The sequence below is a fragment of the Vanessa atalanta genome, chromosome 28 (genome assembly GCF_905147765.1).
Source record: "Vanessa atalanta chromosome 28, ilVanAtal1.2, whole genome shotgun sequence".
Classification (NCBI taxonomy): Eukaryota; Metazoa; Arthropoda; class Insecta; order Lepidoptera; family Nymphalidae; genus Vanessa; species Vanessa atalanta.
This window is the reverse complement of record NC_061898.1, coordinates 5,595,090-5,612,395: the sequence shown is the minus strand read 5'-3', so window position 1 is coordinate 5,612,395 and position 17,306 is coordinate 5,595,090. Positions and strand designations below refer to the sequence as shown.

Here is a 17,306-nt window from a genome sequence, read left to right as displayed (position 1 = left end):
GTGAAACAAATTAATTATATATTAATAACTAACTTTTTACGATTTATGTGTAGAGGATATTTGTTAAATAATGATATTTTTTTAGTGAATCAAATCGACGATGTTCAGTATTTATCACGCTAAACCAAGTGAGGTTATTGTGTAGAATTACTTGAAATAATAATTAACAAAATATTTGATTAATTCGTATAGTTTATAAAATTAGTAATGTTGCCAACATTTGACAGTTTTAGTTTTTTTTTTTTTTTTAAATGATTGATAATAGATCTGTTTATATTTCATGTGAGTTATTTTAATCTTAAAACATATGCTACTTATTCTATTAATAAACACTGCAATATCAGAATTAGTTAAATTTCTCTTAAGTATTTTTGTTGGTCGAAAATATACGTCATTTTTGAAAAAATTGGCTTGTTATATTTTTGACTGGCTATAAACTGAACTATTAAAAGCAATTCGTTTAATCGAGCAAATCAGTTTGCGCAGTGTAAACAATGTACACTTTTGTAATGATTAAATACTCGGACTTGAGCGTTCATGTCTTCGTTTCTATGACCTCATATGAATATTTTATTATGAATTAAAAATAAGTGAGTTCATGTTCTTTATTCGTCATCATGGCTGCGCAAATCAGTTTGCGTAAGAATACGTGAAAACGAATTTCGGTTTTGCATGATTTTTTTTTATTATGTTGTAATGTACAAAAAAAATATCATCAGTGTTGTTGGAAGTCACGATTGAGTATTGAAAAAATATTTAGACTAATCTGTGACATGATTCTCTGTTGTGTGTTCAACAATATCTTTTTGGATTTATATGTAACATAATAAAAAAAATCTGATCGTACTTTGTAACACCATGTATATCGTTTTTAGTGAATTTTAAAAATCACTAGAAAATTCACTTCGCTTGATACACGACTAAAGTGTTTGTGTCGAATTCGAGTAATATTCTCTCGTGATAACAGATTTGTGAGCGTTTTAATAAGATTTGTATAAATATTTCTATGGTTTGATTTCGTGAGTGTTTGTACGAATTTTATTATAATACCTTTTTTTTATATATATTTTAATATCGATTTGTAATATAACCCTATTTAATTTTAATTTATATTAATAATGGTTATCGAAAAGGTTGTTAGTTTGTGTAATATTAAACATTGTGTCACTTTGATTGTATAATTTTGTATAGTAATATATAATTCATAGTTTGTAATTATTTTTTAATAACTTTTCATGTATTACTATGGAGTGTAAACCGCGCGAAGCGTACAAATTATATTGAAGAATCAATAAATAAATGTATTTTAAATCTAATGTTTGGTTTTCATTGTTGACAGTTGACGGAGTATTGACAGTTGACAGCAAATTTGACAGTTGAAAGCGTATTTGACAGTTGGCAGAGTATTTGACAGTTGGCAGAGAATTTGACAGTTGACGGAGTATTTGACAGTTGATATAGTATTTGACAGTTGACAGATTATTTGACAGTTGGCAAAGTATTTGACAGTTGACGGAGTATTCGACAGTTGGTATAGTATTTGATAGTTGGCAAAGTATTTGACAGTTGGCAGAGAATTTGACAGTTGACGGAGTATTTGACAGTTGATATAGTATTTGACAGTTGACAGATTATTTGACAGTTGGCAAAGTATTTGACAGTTGACGGAGTATTCGACAGTTGGTATAGTATTTGATAGTTGGCAAAGTATTTGACAGTTGGCAGAGTATTTGACAGTTGACGGAGTATTCGACAGTTGATATAGTATTTGATAGTTGGCAAAGTATTTGACAGTTAACGGAGTATTCGACAGTTGATATAGAATTTGACAGTTGATTTAGTATTTGACAGTTGGCAGAGTATTTGACAGTTGACGGAGTATTTGACAGTTCTTACAACGGTTACACCATAATTAGACCTCAGCTTAAACGTAACTTAGGACCAATTTTATTTATTTATATCGGTGACGATACTATACCGAAAATTGTGACCGAACTTTGAACGAACCGCAGCGAACTGCATCGTTGTGTAGGAAAATTGCTTTGATGTGTTTCGATTCGAGTATACCCTGTTCAAGTTAGCTTGTTCTTTTTGACAGATGGGCTAGTGATGGGAAACAGAAAATATAACATATATAACAGTCGGTGGAATGATGGAATGCGTAATTCAAATTAGAATTCAGCGAAAAAGACCACTAGTTAAAGAGACCTCAACCAAAAGGACTCCCGTGCGTAACAATAACTTAACAATGATTTTTTGATCGATATTTGTGACAGTTACTGCTTGTTATTCGTGTCCCTAACGCCCGACCGATGTATCATTGTACAAGCGTCTATTATTTTCAGTGTTTCTATTTAAATTTTACTTTGAAATAATAAAAAGTCTTAAAATTATCGGATAACGCTCGAATCTTTAGAGACTTGTATTATACGTATTTTTTTAAATATTTTTACATTTTTTAAAATCATTAAATTAAGAAAATAATATGTTCGTCGTTGCAAAGTTATGTCGATCAAAAACATTTACATCTGTCAAAAAGATCAAGCTACCTTGAACAGGGTATAAGATATGTTAAGTATGTTGTTTTTTTTTTTTTTTTTTTTTCAATCACGTTAAAACAAATGAAGGTTTCGGTATGATTGACTAAGTTTCATTAGATTTTACGGATAATGAAATCAATCTACTTTAGGACAAGTTCAAACAAAAACATTTTCATACGACAGTAGATTCTATTCAAATTAGAATAAATAATAATAAATAAAAAAGTCAATTGCTATTTTTATGTTAAAAAAAAAAATTAACGGCTCAAAAGCGTTTTTTTTTTACATTAACAGCCTGTAAATTTCCCACTGCTGGGCTAAGGCTTCCTCTCCCTTTGAGGAGAAGGTAAAAGCGTTAACATTCGGATAATTGAGAGTTCGAATAATCGACGTTTTACTGTACTTTGATTCGAATTTTCGGATTATTTGCGCGCGCCGCAAACAAAATATCCAAAGCGACTAATGTCAGCTGAACAATCTGCAGTTCTTTTGAATCTTGCGTATAAGGGTTAATACCGCTATTGCTTCCTAACGGTAATATGTTGAATTACCAATAACCCTGTATATCGAAGAAGCTGCATAAAGGCATCTTTTTTTGTCACCGGACGTTGGGGCGAGTATTAGACTCAGCCATGAACTTTGAGCACTTTCGGTCTCGCGCCTCAGCTCAGAACGTAGTCGGTAGGGTAAAGGCATCTCGATTTAACACCATTTTACAGAAAAATAAATAAATAAAATCCATATTTATCTAACATCGTCTTTTATTACATCAAATAAATTATAAAGTATATAGACAATATTATTACTTTTTAAATTATTAATAAAAAGCGCATGCACTGTCCGCCCGTCACAAAACACGACCGTACGAAACTTAAAGCTTAGATTAAACTTACATTAGATGCAAATCACACAGTTATATAAAAAAAAAACAACTACTAATTTTATATAACTGTAAATGATCGTCGTTTGATAACAAATAATTAATACTGAACAATTAATATCGTTTAAAATCGCTGACAATTGTTACTGTAAGAATATATCGCAATGGTAAGAAATAAATACGGAATGCTTTTACAAATACCTAATAAAATACTTAATCGTTCCTATTTAATAAATCTTAACTACCAATTTACAGTAAATAAGCTACATTTTAGCAACAAAACAGCAATAAATATGTTAATCTATAATATTTTACAAAAGAACCGTCAGTCAAAAACTACTATTATTTTTTTTTATCATTAGATCTAAAAGGTATATAAAAATGAAAAAAAAAAAACAAAAAATGCCGAAAAACATTTTCTTATATGGCAAGAATATAAAAAACGCGGGAATTTATTATCTGTACGCCTAATACTAACTTATCGATATAAAATATTCAATAAACATCTAGAGAATGATAAATATATTATTATAAAATGAACACAATGTTGTTTAAGATTAAAATTTGAGACAATTCATGAAAATTTTATGGCAGTATAAAATTAAGTTGTAACATTGCGTTACAAAAAAATAAACCATAAATATGTAAAATGTTCGTAAAATTGCAATTCATCGCTTCTTTAAAAGATTTTAAGAAAAAAAAAAACAATTTTCAAACCTATCCCATAGTCGTCGTCCATTTTACATATCAATGATATCCGCAGATTAAAAATATCGTTACATATTAAAAATACAGATAAAATTAATAGCCTCCAGGGCGTAAAATGTTTAACAATAAATGCATTATCTAACTGTTGAGTATATTTAAGCTTTAGTTTCTAATGGGGTATAAAGTTAGACCTAATAGTTCATTCATACAAAACATTATAAAAGTTGGTGACATTTTTAAACATTGAATAAGTTCCAAACGTCAGAGAAATGCATCAATTTTCGCTTCCATTCGCCATCATAATACGCCAGACGTTACGTCGATTTATTGTTCTCGTGATCCATAGATATTATAACTGAGTAAATGTTTTCTAATAAGTATTGAGTGGTCAAGATATATCATAGAGTAGATTTTGCTTTTATTTCAATGATGATAAACATTGGTCCTTTGACCGACTCTACTAGTAGAGCTGGCTGTGAGGAATTAATGCTGAGTAATGAGTCATACCTATTTGCCAAACAAACCCACACAAGAGGCTTTTGCTATTAATGTCACATAAAAAGGAAGTATTCTCATTCTAAATTACTGAAATAGAACTCAATTTTATCTCACAGAAAAGGATTTTCTCAATACACAAAACGCTTGATGTTTGACATTTTCGTTCATTAACTTCATAAAATCTTTTAAAACTTAAAGCAGTAGGCCGTTACATTGGAAGGCATGTTTTAGACCATTGAATTTAAAAATGCTAAAAATTAATAATTTACTATTGACGGTTATTGTCTATTGATTATTCGTTGATAAGTTTATGATCGAATTTATTTCTAAATACTCTTAAATAAAATGTCAAATGTCGGTAAAAAATCCCATTCATCGTTCTTAAATTTATAGTCTGCGACGGTAGCTTCATGTTAAGACTGTCAAATATATGCGTCCCCCTCTAACATGTAGCTATTTATATTGATATCTCTTTCTAATATTCTCAACATTCATCGAGTGTATAAAATTACGTTTGAAACTAATTTGTCCAAAATTTAAATAAATGGGCGCCATGACAGTAACATTTCAAGGTCAAATTATGCAACGTTTCCGACTGTAACATTTGGTTGAAACGTTTAAGCAAGGTTTCACATCTACAAGGTGTGCTGCGTAAGCGACTTGCTTTGACTATTGTTTTTATTTAATTTTTGTGCAAATTGTTTTGATTATGTGTGTGTGTGTTTAGTGTATGAAGGGCGTGTTCCTCGGGCACTTCTTTCCGCAGGCACATTTGCGTACTATTTCTATATCTTTGGTGTATCTTGTACCGTCAGCACAGACTAAGCGGATCTGAAAATTATTTTTTAACATATAGTTGTACATGTATATAATATTTCTCCCAGATAATTTCCCAGGCGATCCCAGTTTAATATTTATTTTAATTGTTTTATATTCGTAACATAAATGATGCATTTTAAATAATTAACAGAAACAGCTATTCAAAAAGCACTAACCAATGTTAGACTATAACAAATTCAATTAAAGTTTTCGTATAAAAAACTATTACGAAAGATTTAAAAAATAAAAGTATAATGTATTTAATAATCTGTGATGCGTTTACTTATGTACCTTTCTCTTCTTAGTTTTCCTGGGTGCGCAGCATAGGGCTCTCCCGCAGCCTCCTGGGGTTCCAGAGGCTTTAGCGGAGCACCGCGCGCCGCGTACAGGACGACGGCTCCGACACGAGCCCTCGGTTATGAATTCACGGGTGGCTTCCTGGAACGACATGGCATTCGACGTTAAGACTTCCGTTGACATTTCAATGACATGAGACAGTGTTGTATTATAAAAATATATTTATTGCGAACTGTGTATCCAAGGTCGAATTTAAAGGTTTTGAATTCACGGAGAAAAAAGGAATCGTATTGCAAATTAAGAACAAGGCGAAGAAAATAATTATTAACTGATTTACAATTAATTATTTATACAAAAATTTAAAATATTTTTATTTTCATACGTTTAATCTACGAGCAAAATTTATATTACTAGCTGAAACTGCTTTAATCGCGCGAAATTTATAAAAACTTCCAACCCCCGTTTTACCCCCTTAGAGTTTCATAATATCCGTTGATAGCGGTTATACCTGCCAATTATTTCAAGTTTATTTTATTTTAATTATTTATTTAAGATTCACCAGTGGTAAATACATCAACACGTACAAAGGTATACAATTTTAATACAACTTAAAACTGAATGCATTACCTATTAAGGTGAATACCACTTGCAAAGATAAAGTTGGAGATGACAAACTTACAAATAATTAATTGTTAGTAAATGAAGGTTAAAAATGTCAAGAATTAACAATAATAGTAAAATAATAACATACAAATATGAACAAAATAAATTAGTTCGCTGACAATATTGACAATATTTTTTTGTGAAACTTGTTTGATGAGTCTCCAAAAGGGTCTAAAACAGCACTGTGCTCATTCAAAAATTTACACAAGCGAGATACAGGTGAATTGCTTCCTAAAACAGTTTTGCGGAAAGGTCTTGCTAATGGTGTTATTGATAAGTTTGTAGACGTTATAGTTTCTGAGTTTTCGTGATTAATAAGTGACTGATATTTCGCTTTTATAAAATATATATAAATTGTGGAGGCATTTCTTGGAGAGGCACCAGGGTGACCCATTTCGTTCTCTCCAAATCAAATGTTAACGAATCACATGAATTATGTAACTCTAAGGTTTGTTTATATTTATTAGATATTTCTAGTAACTCTTTTTGTAATTATAACATGTAAGTTAGTAAAAGAGTCACCTTCCGACACGCGGCGGCGGCCGGCGGCTGCGCGGGCGCCTCTTCCGGGAACTGCTTTTGCGCGGGCGCGGCTGGAATTTGGAATTCATTTAAAATATGTACTTACTGAATATTTACGAAGTAACCAATCTGCATTATTTTTTTTGTATAATATCATATTGCTTTGACTGACTGTTATTAATCAGGTGTGCCCATTAAAATTAAAGAAGATGTATTTGGTGTTGCTAATGTCAATTTTTTAAATGGTTCAAAGAGGTTTTTCTTAATTTAAACATTATATTTTATACAATGACCGGAGTGAGACCAGATATAGACGTTAATTCGACTGTTTTATGTAGTCCTTAAAAAAAATATTTATAATATAGTTTAGAGACCTGGTGATGCCTGAACGTTGCTGATGATCTGCTTCCGTGGAGGGAGTTTGACTTGTGTGATAACCGGAGCCCCACCTAAAACGAGTTAAAAATGCGTTATTTAAAACTAAAACGCCAGTATTCCAGGGCCGGACTGTAAGTCTAGGGGGCCCTGGGCTAACATTACTTAGGGGCCCACCTAAGATATATCTGAACGTAGATTTCAAACTATACGACATGTTTAATTTAATACAGTTATGGATGATTTTACATTATCGTCTATTTTTAACTTTGATTTGACTTAGCTGGGCCCCCTTGAATCCACGGGGTCCTGGGTTGAAGCCCAAATGCCATATGGTAGCTCCGGCCCTGCTGTATTCGTCAATTTCCAAACACGATATATTAATTTATTGACTCCACGATTGAAATTACAAGTTTTGATATGTTCGTAATTCACATCTTGGCAACCTGAATATATAGGACAAAAATCTTCTACATGTGTATGGAACCACCACCACGCATTTGAACAGTATGGTGGATTAAGCTCCAACATTCCCCTTTTGGATGACATTTGGTAACCTTAGATCAAATCTTGAAGGCTGAATTAGAAAAACTTCTTGTGTGATACCGAATTGAATACCTTCTTGATGGTTCAGTTCCGAGACAGTCATTTTTATGGCGTGATCTGATACCTGATTGTGCCTGGTTAGGTACTACCTACGAATTGTTTTACTACAAAGCAGAATTTTGTATTGCGGTTTGAAGTGTAACTACAGAAGGGATGTAACATCTCATTCCCAAGGTTGGTGACGAATTGTTGCCATGGTGGCCATGAGCCTACCCACTACTTATTAATAATTCTACTCCTCGGCTCGAAACGAAGGAACTCCTCAACGGTCAACGGCATAGACACAAAATATATAAATATATGAATGGTAAATGAAAGGTAGAAGCAACTCACCGACGGAGGTGCGCAGCTCGCACTGCGCGCCCGCCGTGCCGGCGCGGCAGCGGCACGTGTAGTCCGAGCGCGAGCCCGCCTCGCGCACGCAGCGCCCCCCCCGCGCGCACGGGTTGGGCACGCACGGGTCCTGGGGGGCAGTGGGGTACACTTGTTATGGACCTCTCGTTGATTTATATGTATATCAGTGTGTTTATAGCAAGCAAAATTGATCGTTCATTCTGCATGCATGCCGTCTGTTACGTGTCTATACTCACGGGCTCGTGGGCTCCGTCCTCTTGCAGCGCGTGAGGTCGGGCGGGCATGGCGGGCTCGTCTCCGCCGCAACCGGCACGCGTGCGGGAGGTGCGCGCCGCGTTAACGAAGTCCACGCGTTTGTGGTTGATCCACGCCTCTTTCAGGCAGCCTGTTTACGAGAGATCATATACAGTTTACTAATAATTTTATTATAAAAATAAATTGTGAGTAGCAAATACTTTTGCCTTTAAACGATAATTAAACCTTCTTTGGAGATAATTTGTGCAAAATCAAAATATACTTTATTCGAGTAGGCTTTTACAAGGACTTTTGAATCGACATTTAACAAACTATTTAAAGTAAAGCTACCACGGGAAATGCAGATTCTACCGACAAGAACCGGCAAGAAACTCATTAGTTACTCTTTTTCAACATCTAAAAATACAGTCATGTTAGTTGAATACAATTATATATGTATGTTGAGTGCTAATATTAAAATACATTTTAGTAAGTAAGAAATGTTGTGCATACCTTTGAAACTGGTGATATTACGCAAGTGCCATTTGCTGAAAGCGTCCTTAGCGACGTCCTCCGGCACTCCGCCAACGAACATGGGCCTCTCGAGGCGGAGGAACTCATTACTGCCTGAAAATAAATAATAATACAAACATAATTTAGTTGAATAAACACTAATAAGAATTATGTACTTGAAATACGACTGGGAGGTCTTCAAGAAAAAATTATAACATTATGGATATAGGAATTATGAGCCGAGATCGCCCAGTGGTTAGAACGCGTTCATCTTAACCGGCAGACAAGCACTACTGAATTTTCATGTGCTTAATCTGTGTTTATAATTCATCTCGTGCTTCGCGGTGAAGGAAACCAGAATGTGTCCAATTTCAACGAAATTCTGACATATGTGAATCCACCACACCGCATTGGAACAGCGTCGTGAAATATGCTTCAAAACCTTCTTCTCAAAGGGAGATGAGGCCTTAGCCCAGCAGTGGGAAATTTACAGGCTGTACATGTGGGTCTAGTGAGTGACATACCTTCATTGATGATAGACCTCGCGGGTCCGTCGTCGACTCGCAATGTGAAATTCTTCTTAACCGCGATCAATTCAGCCTTATGGTAGTTACCGTCGGAGACCATTTCGAAACTAGAAAGAAAATCCCATTCAAAGATCCAGAAATATTTAAATTATTCCAGAGTTCAGTTAATACTTTAGCGCTTTGGTAAACTGGTATTACTGGTAGACATTATTGAGAACTCACATTCGCACAGGGAAACATACATTTGTGTATAGCAAGTTTTACGCTCAATGCGCCACACAGTGGGTCGAAATCGTGATTCGAGGGAGAACAAACTCGGATCCTAAGCAGAGCCGTCTCAAGCTATGCTGGATATTTACAACCATGTACTAATACTTTGCTTATGGCCAGGCCTTTAGTATAGTTTCAAATAAACGGTGCGGTAATTTTCGTAAATTCGTAGGAATCTGATTGGTTGTACAATCTTATGGCTATTTTATAGTATATCTATATTTCATGAAGAGCACGTCTTTCAATTTTTTATATCGACTATCGTCAATAGCCTTTTTTGGTATATATGTTAGTTATTTCTTACAAATATATCACTTTCGAAAATATACATAGCAGTCAACGTGAGCACAAACGTGTGAAGGAAATTGTTGGTCTTCGGGGCCCTCTCAGGATGGGGACCTGCGCACGTGCCCCATGTGCCCAGTGGTACCGACGGTAATAACCCAAAGTCCCTCAAATCACGGTTTCGACCCACTGTCCGACATCAACTGTAAGACTTAATGGACTAATTCCTGTAAACGTGTCTCTAACGCTGTCCTACTCAGCTATATTTCACATGAGACGTCATTAGTTATTCGACTTCCAAATTGATGAAGTGGGTGGTGTCTATCCCTGTACGAAGTATCACTTAGTCATGTTAGAATATGCAGCAGAAGCCAGATAGAGCAGTGGTTAGCCCACGTACATTTTAACCTATGATTGGTAGTATAAAACCCAAGCAGCACTGAGTTTTCATGTGTTCTCAATTAGCGTTTATAATTAATCTCGTGTTCGGTGAAGGAAAACATGGCAAGGGAATCTGCACGTTTCATATGTATCTACGAAACCACATTGAAGTAACGAGGTGGAATACGCTCGAAACCTTATCCTCAAAGGAATTCTTTAGCCCAGTAGTGGGAAAATAACAAGTTGTTACGGTTTATGTAAGGACATTATAGTGTACAAGAGTGCGCGCTAACACAGGTGCACTCTCTTTTCCCTCACTTGCGTAATCCGATAGGAGGCAAGGTTTCCGTCGAAGGACCAACGACTTTACGTGCTATCAGAGGCATATGCGTACACACACGTCTAACTTCCAGACTCCGGGTTGTTACCCAGATTTTTTCGACATAACCCAATAATTAATAGGTATGATCTGATGGTTTGAACCCAGAATCTCTTGATCTGTGGCTAGTTTAGCCACTAGACCAACGCAGCAGTCATTTAAAAGCGGTTTTTATAATTATAATTTGGTATTTACCTGTACATGGTCGATGTGGGATGGTTCCCAACGTCGTAGCTGATGCGGATCCTGCCGTTGAACAGCTCCACCGCGAGGTGCTCGCTGTCACCGAAGTACATCAGCACGCCGTGGAGCTGCTTAGTGCTGAACACTGGAGAAAGATTACAGCACTATTACTTTTCTTGAACACGTTTAGATACATGAATATCGTTGGGGAAACTGTTGAAAGGGGCTCTAATTGTGAGTACAGAAATGGTGGACTGTAAGCTAAAAATGGCGATCCATAATATTAGACCATCATGGATAGACAAGTAGAATACCATGTAGACTACTTTAAGGATCCAGAATCATGCGAAGATTATCTTAACATTATCTCAACTTTATTTAACGTATAACTCTCAAATAAACTTTTAACGCGTAACGTAAATGGTTAAAGAGACTTTGTTTTATTATGGAACCGGTTAACTCACCAAGTGTAACGTTGGCTTGAGGTATGGTCCGGAGCGGTTCCAGTTCCACCAATGAATCGTTGTAGTTGAAGGTAAGTGAGGTGAGGTACTCGCATAGACGACCTAGAATACACGAAGAGTTTATAGCAGATCAAAATAAAAAATCAAAACCAACCAATCAAATTACAAGCATTAAGTTAAGCTACCACGGTTCGAGAATTTAGATTCCACTAAGAAGAACCGGCAAGTAGTTACTCATTTTCAACATTTAAAAATAAGCGAAGCTATTAGCAAATCGCATGAAATATTTAAATTTAAAGTTCTTTTATATAAGAGTTTTATATGAAAGTCGAAAAGATCGTGTAACTTACCGGAGTACCCGGGCGCGCACTTGCACAGGTAGTCTGCGGGCGGCGCCAGCAGCGGGCGCTCCATCATGATGTCGTCCTGGAAATCAGGTACTGATATTTAATTACACAACCGTTGGTGAGGGCGGTGGGGGGACCATTGGGTACTACTACTGTACCTTTGCTATTTATGATATCTTAAGGTAAAGGAGGACATTACTAAATGTGTGTGTGTGTGTGTGTGTGTGTGTGTGTGTGTGTGTGTGTGTGTGTGTGTGTGTGTGTACGCACGTGCAGGGCGAGCGCGGGCAGGTAGCACACGCCGTGCACGCAGTCGTGGTGCGCGCAGGGCGACGTGCCGAGCGCGGCGTGCGGCGCGGCCTCGCAGTAGCGGCCCGCGTACCCCGCCGCGCACGCGCAGCGGTACTCGTCCAGCCCGTCCACGCACGTCGCTCCGTTCTGTCGACAAATTATATATTACACCACTGTGTAAAGCAGTTACCGTTGCGAGCTCGATTTAAAAAATACTTCGTTTAACAAAATGTAACGTTGCTACTGGGGTCTAGTGGAATAATTCTCAGCAAGAGCCCAGTCTAGAAGTTGGAAGTGTGTACAGTCCCGTGCCTCGTTAAACGCATAAGGCCATTGGTCCTGCGGCTGAGGGGATAGATAATGCATCTGTGTGCACACACACTAGGGCACTATAATATGTCCTGCGTAGTTGGCTGGTATCCCTTGACATTAGCTATCGTTGCTGAAATCGGTCACGACATCATCATCATTATACCGAGATTTACCATTAAAAACCATCAGGCTTCAGGTCGTGATACATGGGACTTTACTTAGTAGTAGAGCTTTGTGCAAGCCCGTCTGGGTAGGTACCACCTTCTCATCAGATATTCTACCGTTAAACAGTAATACTTAGTATTATTTTCATCCAGTTTAAAGGTTTTAGCCACAGACACAAGGGACGTAACATCCCCGTTCCCTTAGTTTTAAGGTTGATGGTGCATTGGTGCTTTAAAGAATGGTTCTTTCTTTTGCACCGACAGTGTTTATAGGCGGCGGTGGCCCCTATGATGGTATAGGTCACACATACATACACGTACATCACAACCGATGATTGCGGGTTCAAACCAAGGCAAGTACCACTGAATTTTCATGTGCTTAATTTGTGTTTATAATTTATCTCGAACTCAGCGGAGAAGGAAAACATCGTGAGGAACTACATGTTTCTAATTGCAACGAAATTCTGAATAAAACCGCCAACCTGCATTGGAGTGGCGTGGTGAAATATGCTCCTAACCTTCCTCAAACCACCTCAAAGGGAGAGGGGAACTTAGCTCAGCGGTGGTAAAATTACAGGCTATACAGGTTACTGTTGCACAATAATATTAACTGCGCAACTCGCTAGTTTCCATTAAAAATGGCTGCTAAAATCCAATTTTTACTTCCACTAGAAAAACTTACTTGGCACATGTGATTGAGGCAATCATCAGCGTTGATCGTGCAGTTCTGTCCCGAGTACCCTTTGGGACAGGTGCAGGAGAAGTGGCTGGTGTGGTCCACGCAGATGGCGCCATTCGCGCACGGATTGAATTCTGGTGTGCAGAACGGTATCTTCTTCTCGCAAAATTCACCTAAAATGTATTTTAATATTCTTGCAAATAATGCCAATTGAACGAGAATGGAAATGAATGAACGTAAACAAAAACAATCTTATATATTAAAAGCGTAAGCCGATTTTTGTCGTGATTATGGGACGATAGCTGCACCTAGAGTATTATGGTCTCATTCTGAAGAGCACCAGTCGTAGATGTGCAGAAAATTGAAGGGGATTTTTGATTGCTATTTACTAAATAATTACAATTCCAATTTTAACTGAACTGATGTTTACTATTTTACATTAAATATAGCATTTAAATGAGGTTTCATAATTTTGGCGCCAAAGATGAATGACTTGCAGATTACAATGAAATTAAATCAAAACAAAACCTGTCATAGTTTGTGAAATTCGCCAGAAAAACTTTTGAACCAACTCGCGTTTATTCAAGAGGTTTTTTTTAATTTCGCGGGTGAATTACTAGTATATGTAAAAGCGAAATACCACTCACTGGTGAATCACGAAATCTCTGAAGCTATAACACCTACAAATTTGGTAGGTAGGTTCCTTACAGGGTGTGGACATACGCTAAGAATGGATTTTACAGAACTCAGATTTACAAAATGGGGGATGGAACTTTGTGTTTTATAAATATCGCGCAGGTAAAGCTTCAGGATTAGCTAGTCTTAATGTTCATGAATCTGGAACGTCATATTAATTTTGTGTATCATTCCAAACGATTTTATACTTTTTATAGAAGAACGACTGAACGAACGAATGATACGAACCCATAAAGCCAGGGGCACACTTGCAAGTGTAGCCTTCGAGGTGGTCGACACACGTGGCGTTGTTCTGACAGCGGTGCGCGAGGCAGTCGTCGATGTTCACCTCGCAGCGCACGCCGGTGTAGCCAGCGTGACAGGAGCAGCTGCCAGAGCGAAATTATTGTTGAAAATCACAACTACAAAATTAAGGCTGACAAATAAAACCTTTTGGGAACGAAGTTCTTTTACGTTGCTTACGGTAGTGAGAGCTGGCAGAAACGTCACGTAACTATTTTTTTTGTTATTGTTTCATACCAACGTAAACTAGACGTTAGTCGATCGGGGCACTCACTGGAAGCGGCCCTCCTCCAGCAGCTGGCAGGCGCCGTGCGCGCAGGGCGAGCCGTAGCACGCGTCGATCTGGTGCTGGCACGTGTCGCCGTGGAAGCCGCGCGCGCACGCGCACGTGTAGCCGCCGCCCGCACTCGCCGCGCACGCGCCGCCGTGCAGGCACGGGTTGCGGTAGCAGCGGTCGCACTTCGCGATCACGTCCGCCGGCGGCTCGTCTGCGCGGCGGTGGACTCTCCATTAGCGAGCACGAAATAGCTCCGATCGACCGGACGATCCGAATTGAACAACAATTATTATAATTCAGGTGAATATATTTTTTTCTGTAAACCTGTTTCGCGTTAATTACCATTATATAAACACACTAAGTGTTTATATAAATACCTATATAGTAGCTTCAAATACCAAAAATCAAACATGTGTTGTAACACACATACAAATATACCAAACAGATATTTTACTAAATAATAAAAATTACGTGTATTCGTTCACTCATCCATTCAGTATAAAAGATAATGTGTAATTTAATATTGTCATTAATTCACAATGAAATCACCCGTACCTTTACAAACGAACGCACTGGAACTGGTACTCAGCACCAACTTATCCCTCATCGGAGGGGGATCAGCGCAGCGAGCGATACCGGCCTCCACGTACTCACCAGCCACCTTCACCCATTCACTCAACCAGCGGGCTGAGCAGTCACAGTACAGAGGGTTCGAACCAAGTGCGCTGGAAAAAATTAGTAACAATAATGATGATGAGGTTTTTCTGACCTATTTTGGCAAAAGCGGCCGATCTGAAGAGACCAGCCAACAACACAGGACCCATTATAGTGCATCAGTGTGTGCGTAAACAGGTGCAATCTTTTAGGGTCGACACAAAAGCCATCGGCCACAGCCACAATACGCCGCCATCGGCATATTACTCTCAAAATCTGATGAGGCACACTGACACGCCCTGTAACCCTAAGAGCGTCAGACTCAGACCAACAACTTTACGTGCTGTCTCTGGCACGTGAGAACACACCATCAAATTTGAAGACTCTAGACCGTTACTGAGAATTTTCCAATACAAAAAATCAAAAAAAAACCTGTGGGTTTAAAGCCAGGGTCTTTAGATCTGCGGCCTTATATGTAGATTCCTTTATTCGATATAGAAGCATTAAACTTACTTATTGAAAGTCAAATCAAACACCACCACCGGTTCGGAAAAGAAAATACCCTGAACTGAGAAACGGCGAATGAAAGTCAACCATACCATGTTGATTGAATGAATGAAAAATTATAGGAGAATGTCGAATGATATGTAAGGAAGTCATTCTCATAGTCTTTAAATACGCTTTCAGATTAAAGAATAAGTTATAACTTACACGTGGGATATGGACTCCAAGTCTCTGAAGACCCCATCCGCCAGCATGGAGATATTGTTACCGTGAAGGGACAGAACGCGAAGCTGTGTCAGCCCTTTCAAAGCGTCGCGCTGAAATATTTACATTATTAAATACCTTGCCTTAAATAAATATAAATAATAAATAATGAACAACATCACATACATCACTCTGATCCCAAGTAAGTAGCTAAAGCACTTGTGTTATGGAAAGTCAGAAGTAACGACGGTACCACAAACACTCAGACCCAAGACAATATAGAAAACTAATGAACTTATTCTACATCGACTCGGCCGAGAATCAAACCCGGGACCTCAGAGTGGCGTACCCATAAAAACCGGTGTACACACTACTCAACCACGGAGGTCGTCAGGTACCTTGCCATAATAATAAATAAGTTTATTAAGATGCCCGTCCAGACCAAATTCATGAAATGATATCCCAATTCTAGTCTTAAAGTTGAAATTATCAACTCCACTAACAAATTGCCGGTTTATCGCCGTTCAGCCGTTTGCCTATTCCATAAACGCAACAAAATAAAATCGGGAACGTATAAAAAAATATATGCATGTATAAAAAAACCTTAAATATTCCTTTGAGATGCTTTTCCTTTTCTGCAAATGCCCCACTCCGAGACTTTTACCAAGAAAAGAGATCATTTACGCACTACTTTTGAAGTTATAACTTCTCATGGCAGGGTAAACCGCTTCGTTACGTAACGCGTTAGGGCGCCAGTCTGTCTGGCTTCCCTTCCCTTTCTCTTAATCTTACTAATAAAGTACATACACATAATTCTAACGTACATATTCATGAATTGTAACTAAGAATAAAATATATCAATATCAATAAAAGGTTTTACTAATAAATAACCTTTCCTTGCGTTGTCATATAATTTAAGTAATAACCGAAGCTTTTATCAAGTTAAATAATTTCAATATTAAATAGTTTAAGTTAGATTAGTTTAAGTTATCACTCCTGCCACCTGAGACGCACAATAAGCTATTTGACTGGTTTTAAGAATCCATTTTATATTATTAAGTAGAGGTTAAGGAACCCAGTAAAAGTTGTGTTTTTTTAATTCTAGTGCATATTTGCTGAAAAATATCAAATTAAAAATTCTATATTTAAATGGCGCGCGAAAACGCTACTTTGACAATACGGCGCTGCAATGGGGTCGGTGATGTCACTTGCCTGTATTGTAATCTGTGGCACATATAATCCACATACAGTAGGCAAAAGAGGTTAACAAGCATGTGACGTCATCATAAAACCGACCAATCGTGAGCGTTATCTGTCATGTGACAAACGTTTAAAAAATGCATTTTTATTTATGGATTTTTGAATAAATTAATCATTATTTTCAACTTTCGTTAGTAA

The 17,306-nt window shown here is 37.3% G+C and overlaps 1 protein-coding gene across 2 annotated transcripts in view; it reads right to left on the bottom strand.

The window, feature by feature from the left end:
* Nucleotides 1-3,999: 3,999 nt before the first annotated feature.
* The window catches only part of LOC125074687 (protein slit), a 146,838-nt gene continuing 133,531 nt past the window's right edge, over nucleotides 4,000-17,306 (bottom strand). For both annotated transcript variants that reach the window (XM_047686071.1, XM_047686072.1), the window contains 17 exons: nucleotides 15,912-16,021; nucleotides 15,102-15,271; nucleotides 14,544-14,757; nucleotides 14,216-14,355; nucleotides 13,295-13,464; nucleotides 12,116-12,283; nucleotides 11,849-11,924; nucleotides 11,499-11,600; nucleotides 11,047-11,179; nucleotides 9,534-9,643; nucleotides 9,010-9,123; nucleotides 8,499-8,647; nucleotides 8,242-8,371; nucleotides 7,302-7,376; nucleotides 6,928-6,998; nucleotides 5,737-5,883; nucleotides 4,000-5,457 (listed from right to left, as the gene is read on the bottom strand). In XM_047686071.1, the coding sequence (XP_047542027.1) occupies nucleotides 5,350-5,457; nucleotides 5,737-5,883; nucleotides 6,928-6,998; nucleotides 7,302-7,376; nucleotides 8,242-8,371; nucleotides 8,499-8,647; nucleotides 9,010-9,123; nucleotides 9,534-9,643; nucleotides 11,047-11,179; nucleotides 11,499-11,600; nucleotides 11,849-11,924; nucleotides 12,116-12,283; nucleotides 13,295-13,464; nucleotides 14,216-14,355; nucleotides 14,544-14,757; nucleotides 15,102-15,271; nucleotides 15,912-16,021 (2,187 nt within the window). In that variant the 3' untranslated portion in view covers nucleotides 4,000-5,349. The remainder of the gene's footprint in view (nucleotides 5,458-5,736; nucleotides 5,884-6,927; nucleotides 6,999-7,301; nucleotides 7,377-8,241; nucleotides 8,372-8,498; nucleotides 8,648-9,009; nucleotides 9,124-9,533; nucleotides 9,644-11,046; nucleotides 11,180-11,498; nucleotides 11,601-11,848; nucleotides 11,925-12,115; nucleotides 12,284-13,294; nucleotides 13,465-14,215; nucleotides 14,356-14,543; nucleotides 14,758-15,101; nucleotides 15,272-15,911; nucleotides 16,022-17,306) is intronic.